Source organism: Rousettus aegyptiacus, unplaced genomic scaffold (assembly GCF_014176215.1).
Source record: "Rousettus aegyptiacus isolate mRouAeg1 unplaced genomic scaffold, mRouAeg1.p scaffold_m13_p_16, whole genome shotgun sequence".
In the NCBI taxonomy this organism is placed as follows: Eukaryota; Metazoa; Chordata; class Mammalia; order Chiroptera; family Pteropodidae; genus Rousettus; species Rousettus aegyptiacus.
This window is the reverse complement of record NW_023416291.1, coordinates 53,990,761-54,010,746: the sequence shown is the minus strand read 5'-3', so window position 1 is coordinate 54,010,746 and position 19,986 is coordinate 53,990,761. Positions and strand designations below refer to the sequence as shown.

Here is a 19,986-nt window from a genome sequence, read left to right as displayed (position 1 = left end):
CTGTCAGCATTCCAGAAAATCACTCTGGGCATACAGTTATCGCAAAGGGCCGGCCCCACAGGCGCCCTGTTTAGGGACTGCACGTCACATCAACATAGAACTCAGTCTCCTTGGAAAGAAAAGAAGGGTCTCCGGGTTGACAAATGGTGGGGAAATAAGAAAGGCTACTGCTTGCCGTCTGTAGTCGTGTACAGAACATGCTCAAGGCGTTACACTGGTTTCCATTACAGTTCTTGCAATGTCACCATTACGAGGTGACATCTGTGTACACTCACCTCTCCATCAACGCCATTATTCAGGAGAATGGGTCTCTTGTTAAAATCCAAAATTTCTTGGATGAAAAATACATCCGCAGGTCAGGTGTTGCTTGTTCAGTATCTCGAGCCCAGAAATGAGAGTTAATTTTTGAAGGAAATGACCCTGAACTTGTATCACATTCAACTGCTTTGATTCATAAGCCACAACAATTAAAAACAAGGATATCAGAAAATTTTTGCATGGTATCTGTTTCTGACAAAGGAACAGCTCAGCAGGCTGATGAAGATCTAAGTTGTTGAGCTATAGAAACGCCAAGATGTTGAATGATTCCTCAGGCTCATTTGTGTTAAAGATGCGTTAAAAGTTGTGTATTAAAAAAAAAAAAATATCTCAGGGAGGTGGGAACCCTGGATGGCTGTGAAGAGAGGGGTGAAGCCTGACTCCGGTGCTCTCGCGCCCTCTCCTGGCTGCTTCCGGGAGGACAGACTATGGAGAGCGATGACTGGGACTGGACCAGAGTGGAGGCAGAGGGAGGGGGAGAAGTAGGCAGATTCTGAATATATTTTAAAGGTACAGCTTTAGGGAGATTTCAAGATAGACTGAGTGTGGTGGTGAGACAAAGAGTCAAGGTCAAGGGTGACCCCGAGGATTCCGATCTGCTCACATGGCGAGAGCAGCCAGTGACTGGAAAGGCGATAGTGAAGGGCAGCCCGGGAGCAGGGCGGGTGGGGGGGGGGAATCTCTGGGTCTGGAGCTGAAAGCGAGTTCCGACTGGCGATGGACCAGGGGCGTCGTCGTCTGCAAGCTAGGGGATCTGAGAGTGTCAGAAGCATAGCGAGATGGGGACCCGAAGGGGGCGGGGTCAGGGGGTCCCCGAGCATGCCAGTGAAGCCATCCAGGAGGCAGGGAGCTGTTTCCAGGGCACGTAGGAGTGTCCAGGAAAGACTGAGGGGAGCACCTGCGCGGGTGGACCCCTGCATTCCAGGGCTCTGCTGCAAAGGGGCAGACGCCACAGGGCTCCAGGGAGAGATGTCTGCCAGCTTTCAAGGCGAAATCCAATAGAAAAAGAAAATGAGTGAAGCAGGAGCGAAGGAGATGCAAGAGGGAGGCCGGCCGAGTAAAAACCCAGACTCGGGTCGTGGTCGACCTTGGCGGATGGATGCAAGGGCAGGACCCTGGGAAGGGTTGGGTGGGAGACCGCGGTGCAATACCGGGAGCGGTCACCAGATGGCGGGGCTGCCGGCTTCCCGAAGGCGGGAAGTAGAGAAGCGCCCCGGGGAGGTCTGCACTCCCCCCACGGCAGCCACGCCGGCCTTCGGGGCCCTGGGGACCACTGGAATCTGGGGTGCATTTTTCCTAGGAAGAGGGTTCAAAGCTCACCCCAGCTTATCAATGCTCCTGGGGACGCTAAATCCCTCTGCTCAAGGGACCTCTCCCAACTCTCCCAATTGGGATCTGGCGTACAGCAGGCTTACAATACAGGAGCGGCCGGACTGGGCACAAAAGCCTAACAGGGCACGGGGGGCGGGGCCCTGAGACCGCCGGACGCCCCCTCCCCGCACCCCCCCCCCGCCGTGGAGCCCAGTCGCTCCGCCAGTGGCTCCCAGGGGCGCGAGCTTCCCAGCTGCCCCCAACACACACAGACACGCCGGAAGGGGGCGGGCAGCGGACGCCCCCGGGCGCCGAGTCACTGCGCCTCGGTTGCCTGGTAACGGGACTGGGCGGGGGTGCAGCTGCGTGAGGCGTAGGTGACACTGGGCGGCAGCGAGCGCTGCTGGGGGGGGTGCATTATTTTGTGTCCCAGCTACTATGGAATTGCCAAGACCCTCACCAGGTCTCCGAGTTCACTAGCCCACCGAGACTGGTGACCTTGAGGCCACACTGGCGAGTGGGACAGAGGGGCTCAGAGGGCCCACCAACTGGCTGCTCGCGATGGGAAAAAACACATAGGCACTGAGTCGAGTTTAAAAAACGGCTTGTTTAATTAATTAAATACAAGGACGAGGCAAGGCAGGGCAGGGGAGTGAGTGCCACCAGAAAATGAGTCCCCAGGGGCCCTCCCCCCTTTGAGAAGTGACAGCTAAGTGGCTGGAACCAGGTCCCAATAACCAATGGACCATTGGGGGAGAGGGGCGGCCAGAGTCCTCAGCTTCCTGTGCCCCGCAGTCTATCTATGGGCAGGCACCGGCCAGGCTGGGACTTCCAAGGGGGTCGAGGGGGTCGCCCGCACAGACAAGGATGCAGGAGCGGACGCCCCCCCACTGACAACAGCCTTTTGCCACCCCCAGGCACCCGTCCCTGGATCCCGCCAGGCCGGGTCCTGGTCCACTGCAGCACCACCACCCAAGCCTCAGCCCCCAGCTGGGGGACAGGGCAGGCTGTGGGACGCGTGGGGACACCACAAACCTCCTGCAGCCAATGGCGGGGAGAGGGGAGGATTGGCCCTTTCAGGGTCGGGGGCAGGGGTCCTCAGTCCCTCTGTCCACCAGGAGAGGGCATGGCACCTCCCTACTCTAAATCCAGATCACACGGACCCACCCCCCACACCCTGAGCAAGACAGACCACCCACGGGGCCCAGATCAAGAAAAGGATCGGCACCTGAAAAAATATTCTACCCGGTCCAAAAAAACGAGCTATTCCCTGGGGCTTCGGGGCCAGTCCTGCCTCCCACCCGCATGTCACGCGCTGGTCTACACAGCCGGGGACAGGATGGGGGGGGGATTTTGCCCAGTAGCTGTCTGGTCCCTAAGAGGAGGGAATGATTGTCACATAAGGCTGCTGTGGAAGGCTAAAGTCGGGGACCTTACCCCCCCCCCGCCCCCGCAGGAGCAGAGGGGCCCTAGCGCCAGCCCACCCAGGGGGGTAGCGCAGCCTCCAGGCCAGCAAACAGGAAAATAAATAAGCCGGCATACACAAGTCATCCTGACATCCACCCTCCCCCCTACAGCAACCCCCCCAAAGCGAGTCGACCTCTCTTTGGAAGAACCCCGTTCCTCTCCCTCCCCCCATTTCAGAAGACCCGACAGTGGAGACCCTCCCCCCGCCCCCGCCGCTGGGGAGCTGGGGCCCCCCTATGGGCAGTGGGGCAGAGCCCAAGGACACCTGAGATCAGTACCCGAGTGGGGGCGGCCAGGCCACACCCCCGTTTCCCTGAACGTCTCCAATGGCTTTCTGTAGGGTGAGGGGCCAGGGCAGGGAGGGGGTGGGGACACGTGGGTCCTCTGTCACCACCCCTGGTTCCTCTATGGCTCTTTACACACTTCATCCCAAACTGGAGAGAGGGGCCTGGGGACGGAGTCCAAGCACTGGGCAGGGGGCGCCTCTGCAGGGCTGCCCCTCAGGCCCACACACACCCCAAAGCAGGGTAAGTGGCTAGGGGGAAGGGGAACACCTGCGGGCCACCCACCTGGCGTCCCAGTTTAACAGATGGGAAGTTATGGTCATGGCTATTTACAGACGCGGCCCCAGCCACCCCACCCGAGGGCCACCTCCAAGGTCCAGCGGATCCCCGCCCAGTCTGGGGCCCCCTGCTTGCTCTCTTGAGGGAGCAGGGGCATCTTCCGGCCCTCGGGGAGCGCTGGCAGGGGCCGGGCGGCTGTCAGTCCACGCCCACCCCCGGGGCCTGGACCGCAGGCGTGTTGCTGGTGCTCCGAGCCGGCTGAACCGGGCCCTACAGGCCGGCGGGGGCCGGGCTGGGCGTGGGGCTGGGCGCGGGGCTGCCCGCCAGGCTGCAGGGCAGGGAGTCGCTGGGCGAGGTGCTGCGGGCGCCCGGGCGCCGGAGCAGCTCCGGGCGGAAGCCGGGGTGGCGGCGCGCGTGCTTGGTCAGGTGGTCGCTGCGGGTGAAGCGCTTGGAGCAGAGGGGGCAGGGGAAGCGCTTCTCCCCCGTGTGCGTCCGGTGGTGGCGGGCCAGCTCGTCCGAGCGCGCGAACTTCTTGTCGCAGCCCGGCCAGTCGCAAGCAAAGGGGCGCTCACCTGGACGGAGGAGACAGAGGACAGAGAGCGGTCAGTGGTGGGGATGGAGAGACAGGGAGAGGGGGGCGTCCCACCAGATCCCTAGGCAGCCCCGTCCCGCGTCTCACCCCTCCCCTCGCTCTAGAAGCTGACTTTGGGGTGTGAATTTAAAACGTGTAAACGCGCAAAAAAATAAAAAACATCGACTCATCTCCCGAAGTCCTGGTGAATACCTGCGCCAGGCGCTGCCTAGGGCCCCGTCATTACGCGACTGCAAGCACTTCCCGCTGGTCCAAAGTGGCACCGACAGAGGCTCGGCTCGACCAGGGTGACCCACGCCCCGCGAATCCCGGATGACCCACCCGGTTACGCGTGTATTTGCCACACACACACGTACACGCTCAGGTGCATGCTGGGTTTTGGGGCACTTCTCTGGCCAACGGGTCCTTCCGCCCCACCCCCACACTCCTTCCACCCCTGCTTTGGGGCATTCCGGGTCTCCCAGGTGTTACCAACCCCAGCTAAATTTCCTCCTTTTGGAAATGATCAGCCAGGGCGCCAAGTGGAGGGCATCGTCTAGGTAGTTTCCCGTGCCTGACCCCCTCCGCTGACCCTCGTGGTCCCCCTCTATGGGCAGAGAGACATCTAGAAGGCCGCCCGAGCCACCTGCAGTCCCGCAAAATCGGGCACAACGACCCCACTGGCCCTGCCCGGCGCGGGAAGAGCGCGGCACCGCCGGGAAGGGGCGGGGCACAGAGGCCGCAGCCGTGAAGTCGCCCCGCCCCCGCGGAACAGATGGCGCTGGGGGGGGGGCGGTGGCTGCCACCCTGCAACTTCCTCCACAGACCCCTCCCACTGCGCAGGCCGATCGCGCCCAGTCTGCCCCACAGGCCGCCGCCATCCCCGCGCGCCGGTCCCCAACCCCACCCGGTCTGGGGTCTCTGCCCCAGAATCGTGGCCACCCGCCCCAGGCGCCTCTGCATCAGGCCCAGGACACCAAGGCCCCCACTCTTGTACTCGATAGACCCCGGGCCCCTGCCACGCCCAGGCCAAAGGGGCTGGGCATCTGGAACTTGCGTCCTTCAGGACCCCGACGTGGGTATCTGGAACCCCAGAATCTCCGGGCCTTCTTCTGGCCGAGGCCCAAAGGTTTTGAAGTGCGTGGATGTGTGTGGATGGAATGTAGACACGCGAGCCGGGGCGCCCACATGCGTGTGTGACGCCCCTGTGGCACTGGGTGGAGCCCCGCTAGGAAGGGAGCCCCAGGACCGGGTAGAGGGGACCACAGCGGGGTCAGGGTGTCACCTCACGGGCTACACACTGGAAGGCCCACCTTCCAAAACACTTCAGTGACCCGGGCTGATCATGTCTCAAGGAACCCGCCCACCGAGAGGGGGTTGGGGGGGAGACAGACAGGCGGGGTCCCTCAGGAATCAGATAAGACCCTCAAAACAGGAGCATGGTGGGGGAGGGGGGTGCAGAAGTGACCAGAACCAGTGGAAGGGACCATGGGACAGACCTGCAGACATGGGGGGAGCAGAGCCTGGATTCTCAGGGTTACGCGGTGACGCTTCTGCTCGGAAAGCTCACGGCCGGCCTCGGGGAGAAGGGCTGGGGGAGCCGCCAGGAGACTCCGGAGAGGCTTAGCTAAGCTCCCCTCCCCCACCCTTCCTGCCTGCCACGCCCGGACACCCCGAGCACGACAGAGGGGTCAAAGCCCAGCAGCCCCCCAGGTTCCTTGCGGGGCACCTGTCTGTCACGCTCACAGCTAGGGGGAGCCCAGGTGTCTGGAGAGGGGCGCTGGTGCCAGCCTCCCCGAGGGAGGGAGGGGGCGCGTTACAGGCCGCAACTGCCCTGCCGGGGAGAGACCCACTGTCCCCAAGACCACGGGCACGCTCCATGCCTCCCCCGACAATCCGGAAGGCAGGTTCAGCAGCGACCGGAGGGAGGGGTCACCGCGGGGTGTCCTCTCCAAAATCGGGGGGCTTAAAACAGCCCCGGAAGGGACCCCAACCTCACCCTGGGGTGACCACTCCGATCTGACAGTTCCCGAAGACCGCGGTCTGGGGGAGGGGACTTTGGCTACCGGGATCGCGCTCCTTGCGCGAGACCAAACCGCCGGCCTGGGCGGCGACGCCCCTTCGAGGGGGCACGCAGTCGTGCCGCCATCTTGCAGGGAGCAGAAGGGAGGTGGGGGGTCATCCCGCTGCTGGTGCGCCCCGCAGTTGGCTCACTTCCCCATTTAGGGCGGCGGGGCTGGTCCCCGTCTGCCCCCTTCCGCCCCGCAGTTCCACTTTGCAACGAGCAGGTTGCCTGAGCCGCGCCAGCGGCCGCTGCGGCCGGGCGCACGCAGCCGCCGGGAACAGCTGCCGCACGCAGCTCGGCGGCGGGGACATCCGCAGCCCCAGCCCGCCCCGCTCACGTGGTCTCGCTCCCGCCGGGCCGGGGGACCGGGCTGGGGTCTCCTCGCGGGCCTGGATGCCTGCCAGCCCTGCCCCATGCCCAGTTCCTGGGAAGCGCACGTGCACGCGTGGGCGGCGGGTACCCGGGTGCGCAGGCTTCCAGCCCCCGCGATGCTGGGCACGGATGCCTGCAGGATGCCAGGCCCTGCCACCCTCTCACAGTCCGCTGCCTGCAACTGAGCTAATATGTGGGGGCTCGGGGCCGGTGCGGGCCCCAAGTGCAGCCACCAGGCTGAGCCACACTACCTGGCCGGAACCGCGCTGGGGAGTATTCGGTGGGAGGGGCCACGGTGGACTTGACCCTGTGCCTTGCGCTGAGCTGGGGCGATCTCAGCACAGCTGGAGCCTGCCCGATGCCACGCGGGGTCAGAGAAATGGAGGCGGTACGGTGTGCCAGGACCGCCCGGCCTGCTAGGCCTTCACGGGCCAGTGTCCCACCTCCCTGGGCTGGGGCAGGGGCCAAGGGTCCTTGGGTCAGACAGCTAAGCTTCACCTTGACATTTTGAGGTCGACCCTAGGGGTGAGGAGGGAAGTGCTGCCAGCAGAGGGACTTTGCACAAATGCCCACCTCCCAGGTGGAAGGCACGAGTGGGGGAGGGGCGCAGAGGCTCCCGAGAGCTGAAGGAGGCTGAAGCTGCAGATGGGGGGAGGGGGAGAAAGGAAGGGGTTCAGGGGCTTCCTGAAGGAGATGGCCCTGAGCACACCGCAGAGAACCCAAAAGCCAGTTTTGGAAACACAGCAGAATGGGTGCGAACAGGATGGTGAGGTCTGGAGGGCCGGGCAGGTGTCCCCCTGTGGTCGGCCACCCTGATGGCTTTACAAAGACCCGTCTGTGGGAGAGTCATCTGTTCCAGGGGGGCCCTCTCCCCCTAAACCCAGGACTGACCACCCACCACCCTGCCAGCCACTGTGCTGCTGTCACCAAAAGCCTAGGGAGGCGTTTCCTGGGCCATGTCAATCTGTCACCTCCCCACAGGGCACCTGGCAACAAATCTCGTCAACCCCCACTTCAAACGATCTCCAGCCCCCACCCTGGCTCCGGCCCCAAGCTCAGGCCCGGACGGGTGCAGTAGCTGCCCACCCAGTCTGCTCAGCTCCGCACCCCTGGCTCAGAGTCAAAGCCGGAGTCTTAACCTTGGCCCCTGGCTCCCTCCCGCCCCCTGCCACCGGCCACTCCCCGAATGCCACACTCCTGCAGCCCGGAACGTCGGTCTCTCCCCTGCTCTGTGCCACCCCCTCAAGGCGGTCTCTCCTTACCCTGCCAGTGTCCCCACCTCCCACTGTCCCCTTTCGGGGCTTTTCCATCCTTGTGCTCAGCACTTCCTGGGTGTGACGTTGAGCATACCTGCCTGTGAGGCTGAGCGCACCAACCTGGCTCGCTGGTGCTCAGTACCTACCCCTCAGGTAAAAGGCAAAGGCTCGGAGACACCGGCTCCAGGTCCAGTCTGGCCTGGGCAGTGGCTCCCGTGTGGCCGTCGTCACCTTGCTTGTCACCCCCCAGGAGCTAGGACTACCCTCCCCCCTTATTTCAAAAAAGGACAGTCTGAGCCCCTCCCCTGATCCTCCTCCCTCCTGAAGGACCCAAGCCGCCTCAGCTCCCTTCCCACCCAGACTGGCATCTTTGGCGTGAAGGGGGGCTCTTAGTGCCTGGGGTGAGAGAACCCCCAGGCACAGGTGTGTTCCAGAGACATTCTGTTCTGGAAACATGGCCGCCTGAGAGCAGCCGGCTCAGCCCCCGCCTTCCCTGGGGCCGGCTCCTTAGCTTGGTATCGTTTGCCCACTGCTGGGCCATCTGGGCCACTTTATCAGGGAGCCTGGGTGGCGGGTGGTTATCGCCCTGGGCAATGTTGGGGGACCCTCCCCCACCCCCCAGCTGCTGTAGCTGGTGCCAGCTGCTCTCCCCACCCTGCCCACTGTGGGGGGTGGGGGCTAGGTAGGGAGGCAGCCCTGGCACCCGGGCCCACCTTGGGCTTGGTAATGTCCCCCATCTCCCCATAAGCCACAAGTCTCCAGAGCCCCACCTGACCCTAAGAGAGCTCTGCCCCTCCAGGCCTCAGTTTCCCCATCTGCCTCTCCTCCTGGGGCCTCTTCAGAAGACTGTCATCACTACTGCCACCCGCCCCCTCATGCCCACCCCCATCCTGAGGCTCCCCCCGGCCACCCCCCCAGTCCATAACTTGGTAACTCGGTCCTCCCCCCTCCCCCAGCTGCCTGCCCCCCTCAACACTAATCCCTTCTAAACGGATTTCCTCTGAAGCCTCTGAAGCCTGGCAGGCCTCCTGCCTGCCCCCCTACCCTGCCCTTGGGATTAAAGTAACCCTTCGCCTACCCTGCCCCCTCCCCACCTCCCGCCACCACTGCATCCTCCAAGTCTGCACCCTAAGGCCCCTGTCCCCGCCCCCACCCCCTGCAGCCGGGGCGCCACCCTCTTTCCTGGGACCTCATCCCAGGGCTTCAGGTCTCTACTAAGGGTTCTTGAAGGAAGCCTTTTCCTTCGTCACTCCCCAAGGTTCCTGGGTCCCAGGGGACAGGACTGGGTCATCCCCAGTGTTCTGCACACAGTAGGTGCTCAGCTAACATTTCTCAGACTTAAGGAGACAATTTTAGAGTAAAACGGGGGTCTCAAGTTGAGGAGATCCTGCCACCCTCTAGGGGACACTAGGTGATAAGTGGGGACATCTATGGTTGTCATAACTGGGGGGAGCACCTGGCATTGAGTGGGTGGGAGTCCGAGCGGCTGAGCACCCCTCCAGGCTCACATGGTTGACTGCGTGCTGGACGCTGGGGGCGCAGGCGGGGGAGCCGTCCAGAGACAGGGAGGCTGGGAGAGCAAGTAGACAGCCAGCCTCTCCTCCCGCCCCCGCCCCAGCTCCCTGCTCCCTCTCTCGTATCCACGGCAACGGCGTCAACATCTCCAGCAGCTTCCAAAGTCCTTGCCCGCCCAACACGAGAGCACTCGGTGCTGGGCAAGGGGCTGTACGCAGGGCACAGGTGACCACAGAACAGCCCTTCCCGCTCCCTGGGAAGGCGGTGGCCTGTGAAAAGACCCCATGTCCCCTCCTGGCCTTCCTACACCATGGAGTCAATGGAGCAGGGATAATGGGGGTACCACGCTGGACTCCGGGGCCTCAGTCTACCCATCTGTCAAACAGAGCCAGGTGAAGATTGGCACTAGCTTCACAGAGAAAACACCCGGGGGGGGGGGGGTATGGCAGGACGCCCTCCCTGGTGGGGACCCAGCAGACAGCTATCAGCTAACTCATTATGCTCCTCCTCAGATCTGCCCCTGGCCTTGGGACCCCCCGAGCAGGCATGGCTTCCGCACCTCTAAGACAAGTTTACCAGCAGCTGTCCTCTCGCCTGGGGGCCAGAAAAACCGAAGGCTTTCGTACAGAGCCCAGGCAGGGCTTGGTGGCCCTGGGCGTCCCGAGGTCCCCATGAACCAGCAACCAGCGAGCATTCAAATGTCCAAAGCCAGCGGCAAAATAACCGAGGGGACCTGTGTCGCACCAGGTCCCTGCCCCGTTGTCACGAAGACAGGACATCCAGAGCCCCAGCACCCGTGGGCAGGGGACTCTGACTGGATGGCTCCCCACAACGATGCGATAAAGCCTCCTGGGCCTTAGTGCTCAGTACCGATGTCTGGCCCCAAGTCCTTCCTCACAGGCTTGGGGGTGGCCCCTTGGGGGGCCTACGGAGGCTCTGAAGGATCCCAGGACACCACAGAGATGTGTCCCTTGGGAGTCATGGTGCTTGGTGCCTGACCACCCAGGAAGTCTGACCCCGGGCCTGAGAAAAAGCAAACCAAGCCTAGCCACGGTAGTGTTTTTTGTTTTTTGTTTTTTTTTGGGGGGGAGTGGAAACTCTCAGGGGTCCTGCCATCCAGACAACACACACCTCAGGCCCAAGGAGTGACAGGAAGAGGGGTGCAATGAGTGAAGCGGGGTCCCTCTGCCCATTGGAAATCTCCCACTCCAACCCCATCCCCGGACTCTTCAGAAGGGCAGACTCCCCCAAATAAGCCAAAGAACTAAATAAACATCACCAGCCGCCCAAAGGGGCACAGTCCCTCTGGTACCCATACAGGCACCCCATCATCACGGACCCCCAACCGTCCCTGCCACAGACACGAGGACCCTACCACCTCGAAGAAGACATCGCCCAGATCCCACCCCAGTGGGTGCAGGGGGTGGGGGGGCTGGGATGGCTGGCGACTGGGCAGGAGGAGGGGAGCGTGCAGAGTGGGTACCGAAGCGGGGTCTGCAGGCCTCCGTGTGGCATTCGGGGCGCAGCCCTCCGCCACACCATGGGGGCCCACCTGCCTTCCTGCACCCTCCCCATATTTCCCCACAATAGGACGTGTCCGCTGAGCCCGCTGCCCAACGTGCCGGCCACGGTGCTCCTCAGAGGGAGGCAGCGCCCCTGCACCCTTCACACGGGTTGAGAAGAGACACCTGGACCGAGAGGATCACGTGCCAGAAAATGGCAGAGACGGGTCGCCAAAGTGCACCCTCACAGTCTGCTCCCAGATGGCCTCCCTTGGTCCACCGATGGGACAAACCCGGGCTGGCGACCAAGGCGCGCCCACCACCCCGTCATCCTCTGTCCCCCAAGTCGGAGTAGGAGAGCGCGCTCGGGGCAGCGAGAGGAACATACCGGGAGGAGGTTGGGCCCTCAGCGGGACAAGGGGAGGGAGTGACAGAATTAAAGGGCGACCAGCGGCTGGCCCCCCCACCCCCGGCTCCCCTAGCTGCCCCTCCACGCACAGCTGAGTTTGAGGAGACGATGTCGCAGAATCCTCCCCCTCAACTCTGCGCACCTTCCGGAGTCCCCTGAGCAAGCCGGGACAACCAGTACGCTAGAAAGGCGATGAGGACCTGACCGCTCCGGGGTCCCCTCCCACCCCGCAAATCCCCTTTTTCCCGACTCAGGCCCCGACACCGCACTCCCAGCCCCGCCCTCTGTTATTAAAACACGTAAGAAACGTGCCGGGCACCCCCCACCCTGGCCCGGCGCCAAACGCTCCGCCGCCCTCGGGTGAATCCACGCGACGACACCGGAGGCGCCGACGCGGCTCCTACTCCCTCTACGAATAAGGAAACTGAGGTATAAAAGAAAAGAAATGAAACGCTCAGCCAAAGGCTCCAAGCACGAAACCTCCACAACCCAGAACCGAGCACGACAGAAAATAAAAGAAAGGCGGCCACGGGGGGAGGGGACTGCCCCAGAGGTCCGATCACGCCGCGGACGCCGCGGCGCCGCGCGCCCAGCGAGCCCCGGGCCGCCCCGCCGGTGCCGCGCCCGCCATCCCGGTGCCGCCGGACCGCGTGGCCGCCACGCCCCCTGCGCGCGCCCCACCCACCGAGGCCCCGCCCTCCCGGCCGGCGCGGCGGCGGCGGCGGCCAGGGCGCGCCCCCCTCCCCGCCCCCCACGCGCCACGCAGTTTCGGGGTCCAGGCGAGGGAGGGGGCGCGGAGAATGGCCCCTCGCGGGCCAGGCTCGCGGTGGGACTGACCTGTGTGCGTTCGCAGGTGCGATTTGAGGTGCGAAGACTTGTAGTACGCTTTGGCGCAGCCCGGGAAGGGACAGCGGTGGCTCTTGGCGGCGGGCGCGGCGCCGGGGGCGCGGCCGGAGGACGGGGACGAAGAGGCCGAGGAAGAAGAGGCGGGAGACGCGCCCCCCGGGGCCGCGGCGGGCCCGCCGCGCAGGTCGGCCAGGATGCTGGCAGCCAGCAGGTGAGGTGCTGCGGCGGCGGTGGCTCCAGGGCCCGAGCCAGGGACCGCCCCGGGGGGTGGCGGCGGCGGCCCCGGGGGCCCGGGCGGGGCGGCCTCGCGGCGCGGCGCGCGCACATCCAGGCCAGCGGCGGGGCCCGCGCCCTCGGGGCCGGGCCGCCCGCGGTGCACCACGGCCCCCGAGGAGATGGCCATGAGCACGTCGGCAGCAAAGTAATCCACGCACGCCACAGCCGCCGACATGCCGGGCAAGGGCGCGCGGCGCGGACCGAGCTCGCGAGCGGAGGCGGCGGGAGCGGAGCCCGTCCGGCCGGCGGTGGCTGCTCGAGTGCAAGAGGCGGAGGAGGAGGAGGAGGAGGCCGGCGCGCGCCGCCGCCGCCGCCCGCGCTCTGCCCGCCCCGCCCCGCCTGACGCGCCCTGACGCACCGGAGCCCGCGGGGGCGGCCACGGCCCGCCCCGCCCGGAGGACGCCCCCTCGGGGCGCCGCGGCCACGCCCCCTGCCCGGCGCGCCCTCCACGGCCCCGCCAGCCGCGCGCGACCGCCGGGGGCGGGGTCCGGGCAGAAAGGGCCGCCCCTCGGCGCGCCCCCTCCTGCTCCGGAGCGCGACCCCGTTGCCTGCCTTGATGCGCCTTCCCAACACGGGGCCGGGAGCCTGCCCTTCCCGGCGCGCACCTTCTGCGGCGCGGCCCCCAGGTCCCTTCCCCGAGCGCCCCCTCCCCGCGCTGGGGTGCCCCGCCCCCTCCGGAACGGCCCTCCCTCTCAGGAGCGTGCCCCGCCCCTCCCGTCACGCCCCTCCCTCTCAGGATGACCCCGCCCCTCCCGGCGCACCCCTCCCTTCTCCGCGCGTGCCCACCCCTAGCCCGGGCGCGCGGACATCGAGAGCCCGCCTCTTTCCCGGACTCTTCCACCCGGGCCCCGGCGCGCCCCCGCTATAGCGATGAGGGAGGGCGCAGCACCCCACGTGGCCGAGTGGGGGTGCGGAGGCGGCCAACTCCGCCCCCCGGCCACGTGCGCGACCCTTCCCCCTCTCCTCCCAGGCCTAGGGCCCACTTGACCGTGCACATCTGCGTCCCCTCGATCCCTTCCACGAGAGTCCCCTCCACCGCTCCAGGAGCCCCGCGGGGCCTTCCCGGCCTAGGCAGCGGGTGGGGTGAGGCGCCCCGCCCCGCCTGGTCTAACGACTGCGTTGTTTCCTCTTTTTATGGCCCATTCGGGAGCCACTTGTGTACGCCGCACTAAGGTTGGGGAGGACCGGTGTCCGCTCGGGGAGGGCCACAGTAGGGGGATCACGAAGAGGAACCTACGGGGTCGCAAAGGACTGGGCTCGGGGCGTTTTGGCGCGGCAGAGCTTCCCGGCCCTGCTAGGACACGTGGGTCGGTGACATCGCTCCCCAGCGCTGGGCAGGGATCCTTAAGGCTCGGAAGATAAAAGTGGGGTCATTCCAAACCCCCGAACTCATCCAGGCCAAGTCGTTTAATATAACGGCAAGGACGCCGGGGATGTAGATGGCCGAGCTCGCCAAACACGCAGGCCAAAAGTGGCGGTTGCTCGGAAGTGGGCGACAACATGGCCCCCTCCGTTGCGACCACGCCCCCGCTCCTTCCAATGCTGGTGGTAAAGGCCTTGCAGTGGCCCCAGCAGCCTCCAGGGGGCGGACCTGCCTGGGTCTGACGGCCCCCTTGCCTGGGTTCCAATCTCCCATGCCTGCTTGCTTGGTGATTCCCTCAGAGCCACATGAGGACAGAGGCTGCGACCCTGTTCCCGGCCCTATCCGAGGCTGTATCCTTACTCTCTCCACCTGCAACCCCCGACTGACCTGACCCGGCTCTGCTCCTCTGACCCCAGGCTAGCCACTGCCCCCTGGGTACCCCGCCCCCTCCCGTCCACGTCCACTAGACCCTACTTTTCTTGGTAGGGCCTGCTTGAGCCAGCCCCCTCTGGCGGCCTGCGGAGGGAGGGGCACGAAGTGTTGACTTTAGGCTCCCTTTGACAGAGGAGCCCGCTCCCCAGCCCCAGGCTCTGAGGCCCACTTGGGACTAACAATGTCCAGGTGGGCACTCTGGGCGCTGGCCATCAGCGTTCTTGCCGGCCCGGCCTGGGCCTCCTCTAGGAGGGGGATCACCTAGGCGGCCCCCACTGCCCACCTCAGCAGCCCTCAGGTGCTGCCCAGTCCCCATAGCCCAGCCTGTCCACATCCAGGAGAGGCAGGAAGCACCTTGTGGGCCGGCCCGCCCCCAGGCTCTCCCACAAAGACCCTGCACTCTGCCCACTCCTGTTGGATGGACCAGAGCAAGCCCCCATCGGCCTTTGGAGAGGGGCTCACAGTCTGGGGGTAGTTGGAGAGTGGCAGAGGGAGCGGGCCCAGACCTGCGGGTGGAGGAAGTAGCCGCTCCCCCAGAGGCCTGAAGCACACAAGTCCCCAGGAGGCGCCCTGTTCCCACGGGTAGGAGCGTGAGCTCTGGCAAATCAAGGATCGGGCTGCCGTCCTGGCTATTCCGGGGAGGACCAGTGGCCCTGGACAAGACATTTGGTCAGGGCTTCAGGTGTGCACTGCTCCCGGTGATAATCAGGGTCTCTGTGCACACCGAGCTGGCCACTCTGGAGGCAAGAGCCCCGATGTGGCAGACACGTCCATACCCAGGCCCAGGGACACCTGGGCAACCCTCAGAAACCGATGACCCCGCCGCCCCTCCCTGACCCCAGCCCAGCTCGACCCTGTGCCTAGTCACTCTGTTCTCATGACGACCCTTCGGGAGTTGTTACCCCATTTCACAGGCCAGGAGGGAACTGAGCGGCCTGTCTGGACACAGCTGAGGGGACACAGGTCGGGGAAAGCACAGGTGCAGGTGGCCGGGCTCGGGCCAGCTGGGCACCCACCCCACACCTGTCCTTTCTCTCTCCAGACCCCCGTTTCCTCACTTATAGATGGGGGTCCATCTCTACTTTCACGGGCAGCGCCAAGGAGCTCAGGAGGGCTGTTGCCTGGCCACATGGCCCAGGAAAGCTGAGGTGGGGGGCAGATGCAGCCAGGTATGGAGGTGGGGGTGCACCCCAGGGCCCGTGTGCCCATAGGGAAGGCAAGCGTCAGGGCTCCGGGGGGGGTGTGCGCAGACACGCCGGAAGGGCTGGATCTTTTAAGACAGTGAAGACTTTAGTTTCTGATGGTTTTAATAGTACTTTTTGTACAGCCGTTTTTTACCCATGTGTATTTTTACTCTCTTTTCTTTAAACATCAACAGGTATCTAGGTAGTGCGATTATGGGCCGCGTGTCCTTTTTTTTACTTCTCTGGATGGAAAATTATTTTCTAGATAAACCCCCTTTCGCATGGGCTGGACTCAGCGACTCGCTTCCAGAGAACAGGACAGGGAAACGGGAGGACAGAAACCTGCTGCGAGGACACGCCGCAGACCCCACCTCAGCCAAGGTCAAGGTCAAGGTCAAGCTCAGGGCGATGTGTGCATGTGTGGGACCCCAGATGGGATGGCACAGGAAGGGCACCTCACTACGGCCTGGCCTACCCCAAAACCCGCGTCCCCAGGCTACTGAGAAAATAGGCCAGGTTAGTGGATAGGTCACACAGTGTCCCCCAAACAAAGTCGCGAAAAACAAGACGAGGCTGAGAAGGTAAGGAGACGCGACGGCTGAACACCACGTGGGGGCCCGGGCTGGACCCAGGGACAGAAAAGGCCGTCCGTGCAGACCTAACGAGCCTGGAGTTCAGTGTGGGGGTGGCTGGTGGGCACGCGCCCCAGCCAGCGTCTCCCTCCGCAGGGCACCCTGTCACCGTGAGAGGCGCTGGTAAAGGGGAGACCGCGACGCACTCGGCTGTCTTCGCGACTTTGCTGTCAACCCCCAGCGACTGCAAGATGGAAAGGGAAGCCAACGGGAAGCGCGGCCGCGCAGCCGTTCAGCAGAAGCGGCCGCGGCCCCGCCGCCTGGCGCGCAGCTCGCCACGGCCGCGGGTGCCGTGCCCTGGGACCCGGCTACTCCACCCCGGGTAGTCACAAGGAAGCAAGTGGGGAAAAAGGAGGGAACAGCGTGGGTTACGGTTATGGCGCGTGCTGTGGGGACCGAGGACACATGGTCAGGTGGGAGGGGCCGGCTCCAGCTCCCCAGGGGGCATGTGCCCCTTCACGCGTGACTTCTGCGGTCCCACCTCTCTGCCTCTGGAGGGCCCTGCAGGGACATGGGGCCTTGGGAAGAGCGAAGGGGGGCACAGGGGTTACCGGGCGGTGGGCCATCTCCTTGGATTCTGCCACCTGCCTGGCATCGGATCTGATAGGTGCCACCCTGACTCCTCGGTGGGTCCTGCTCGCTGCTCTGGGACGAATGCAAAGCTGCCACCCCACGTGCCAGCGGGACGCTGGACCGCGAAGATGGGGCGTCGCAGAGGTTAACGCAGTCGGCGTTCTCCCTGGGGTGCCCTGTTGTTTTCCAACTGCGTAAGATGATTCATCACGGTCCAGGGGCATTCACTCACGGGCCAAGGAGCCAAGAGCCTGGGGTGGGACAAGGGACGTGTCCAGGCAGAGTGGGCCTCAGGCCAGCCTAGCCAGACGGAGGGCTTGTGGCTGTCATGCTCCACTTGGAGGATGAGACCACGGCTGGTCTCACCACTCAGGACGCAGCAGCTCCCTGCCCAGAGCTGCAGGGGACAGAGCCAGGGCCTGCGTTCCTTCTCCCCCAGGCAGCAGGAGGGGCAGACCCAGCCCCGCTGTGTTCACTGGCTTCCTTTCCCGGAGGGACCCCCAGAGCTCCTGCTTGCCCTCAGTCCTCGGCTGGGGACCCAGCGGAAAGCAGCAGCTTACAGAGGCTTGATGGGGTTTCAGCTGCCTGGCCTCGGGCCACCCGTCACAGGCCCTGCTGCGCCCCCCCCCCGGCCTGAGGCAGGTGCGCTCAGGACACCTCCCCATCCCACACGGGTCCCAGGCAGGTTGGGGGCCTCTGCTGGGAGCACTGAGCTTCAGACAACACCCAGCTCAATTCCTCCCAGCAGTGACCTTGGCCAGGCCCCGACCCCTCCGAGTGTCACCTGCTGTGGACGCACATGTGGCCAGTCTGCCAGCAGGGCATGCCTGTGGCCCGAGATCGTGAGCACCAAGGAGCCCGAGGTCTGAGCCGTCTCCTGTCAGTGGCAGCAGTGGGATGGCGACCCCAGGGCCCAGGGTCGCCGTGAAGGTCGACGTGGCATATGGCAGGCGCTCTGAAAGGCACAGCAGCGGGGGCCGTGATTCCGGGTGGGCACCCCCTCTGGGCGACCCCACAGGCAACGGGTGGGCCCTGCACCCCAACTGTGAATCACACAAGTGCTATCCTGGAGGGTGCCCATGCCTTAGATCGGGTGCTCGGGGCAAGAGGTGACTCTCATTGGAGGCCTCATTTCAGATCTGAGCCCGGCAGGGGCCCATGTCCGAGGTGTGCCAGGCCAGGACTGGAGGTTGTGGAGAGCTGGGGGGCCACCCGGCACGGGAGAGGGGCGGGTGCTCAGGGACCTGCTGGGCAGGAGAACACTGCTGCCGTGTGAACACACGTGTCCGAGAAAACTCACAAAATGGAGAACCGAAAGTTGGTCTTTCTCCCAGGCGGCCTGGCCCATGGGCCGTACCAAGTGGAAGGGAAGAGGGGCGCATCCTGGAATGTACCACTGGCTCCCCTATCCTGCGCCTGTGGTTCCCTGGGCCCAGAGAAGCGGCCCAGGCAAGCCCCTCACAGGCATCCCACATGGAAGGGGGCGAGTGCTCGTGGACAGGCACGAGCCAGGTCAGCTGGAGGGGCCAGCCTCAGTTTGTCCCCTGCGTGCAATGGGCCAGCAGAGGGAAGAGCAGGGTGTGTGTATGAAGGAAGGGTGCTGTTCTCGCATGAGAAAAGCCGCTGCCCTGAGGACAGCATGTGCCCGGTGAAGGAGGGAGGGGCGCACACCTCCTTGGATTTTCAGGATCTGTCACGAGTGTCTTGTGGAACACATGCCAGGCATCAACTGTCGATGGTAAGATGGCAATTTTCTGTCACCTTAATCTACAGATCTAAGCAATCCCACTTTCTGCAAAAAAGGTCGGGGACTGGGAAGTGGACACGCTGGCCCAAGGCTGGCCAGGAAGAGGCAGGGCTGAGGAGGGGCCGGGCTGGTGGTGACAGCCCGGAACTAACCGCACGCAGGCCACAGCGTGGGATCCCGGCGACGGCACTCCGGTGGGCATGACGGCCTTTCTGGGACATGGAGCCGGGGCAAGCGATTCGGGGAAAAGGCAGCTCTGGTTCCTAATTGTCATTCCCAGGAGTACTTTCTAGAATTAGACCAAAAACTTAAACATAAAATGTTACATTCCCAGAAGAAAATATCAAATGTTATATAACCTTAGAGTGCAGAAGACACAAAATGCGGAAGCCACACATGAAAAAACACTAATAATGACTTTAAATGCCTAGCAAAGAGAGAGAAATGAATGTTCTCGAAAGACAAAACAAGTCAAAGACAAACAACAAGACTGGAGAAAGACACTCCTAACAGACGACGGGCTAATCTTAGTAGGTAAAGTGCTCCTGGAAAACTGCAACGACCCAACAGAAAAAATGGGCAATGAACATGAAAATCGGCTTTTCGATAGGTATGTGTTTATATTAAACATCGATCTTCCGCGTTTCAAAATGATTGTATTAATGGCAGAAATGATCAGAAAAAAAACATCTGACAAAAGCACTAGGATCTGTTACAGGTCTAGGAAACACAAAGCTATGATAAAACTCTTACACCTGCCGGCTCTGCAGGATCAGCCCCCTCCTTTGTTGAGAGAGGGCAGTTTGGTGTGTCCCCCCCACCGACCCCCAAGAGTTCACATAGGAGTTAGGGAGCTCTAGAAAACCTTATGACCCGGCCCTTTTGCCCTAAGGAATTCAGCTGGAAATTTCCACGCTTAGCTACAAAGACACTTGTACAAGGATAGTCAACCTAACATCGCTTGTTACAAAAGCCTGGAAATAACCTAAATCTCAACCAACAAAAAATGGAACAAATAAACGATAGTACTAATAAAATACGGTACCGCGGTTAAATCAAACGAGTCCCAGCTCTGTGTCGGCACACTAAGCGGGGTCACGTGAGCACTGAGCAGCCTCTTGTAAAAACATTCGATGTACCTGAAGATTGTTATGTGTGAGAAACTGGTTTATCTCTGCGGGGGGAGGGGGAGGGGACTGGGCCTTTGAGGTCAGAGATGGGAAGGACACTGAGTTTTTACCTGATGCCCTTGCATACTCTAAATTTCTTACTCTGTGCATTAAAACATTTTTGTTCGGCTGTAAGCAGGTGCTTTAAACTTGCTGAATGGCAGGGCCCTGGCTTTCGGTGAACTTACTTTACATTCTGACGTGGTGAAAACATGCTCGGTGACAAATGCGGGTGCACTCGGCCGAGGGGTCAGGAAGAGGGGAGATTCAGGGAAAAAATACTGTAGCAAGAGAATGAGAGGAAGTCAGGCCGTGTTAAGAAACGTGGGCCATGCCGGGGGCTTCCGCACAAGACCGAGATATGCGAGGGCGTGTCAAACTCAAAGAGCAGTCTGTGCAAACATCCTGTGGTGAC

General features: G+C 63.3%; 1 protein-coding gene and 1 long non-coding RNA gene across 3 annotated transcripts; one reads left to right on the top strand and one right to left on the bottom strand.

Annotated features, from left to right (window-relative positions):
- Positions 1-2,216: 2,216 nt before the first annotated feature.
- KLF16 (Kruppel like factor 16) lies at positions 2,217-12,745 on the bottom strand. Of its 2 annotated transcripts, none has more exons than XM_016122652.2 (2): positions 12,187-12,745; positions 2,217-4,231 (listed from the first exon to the last, which is right to left on the bottom strand). In XM_016122652.2, the coding sequence occupies exons 1-2, from the start codon at positions 12,644-12,646 to the stop codon at positions 3,930-3,932; spliced, it is 762 nt and encodes a 253-aa protein (XP_015978138.2). In that variant the 5' UTR covers positions 12,647-12,745; the 3' UTR covers positions 2,217-3,929. The 2 variants fall into 2 exon arrangements, with proteins under 2 accessions (XP_015978138.2, XP_036090079.1); XM_036234186.1 differs by lacking the exon at positions 12,187-12,745 and adding an exon at positions 4,727-5,721.
- LOC107498957 lies at positions 12,314-19,457 on the top strand. The gene is made up of 2 exons (XR_004955005.1): positions 12,314-12,406; positions 15,716-19,457. It is a non-coding gene; the product is annotated as an uncharacterized LOC107498957 (long non-coding RNA).
- The last annotated feature ends 529 nt before the right edge of the window (positions 19,458-19,986 follow it).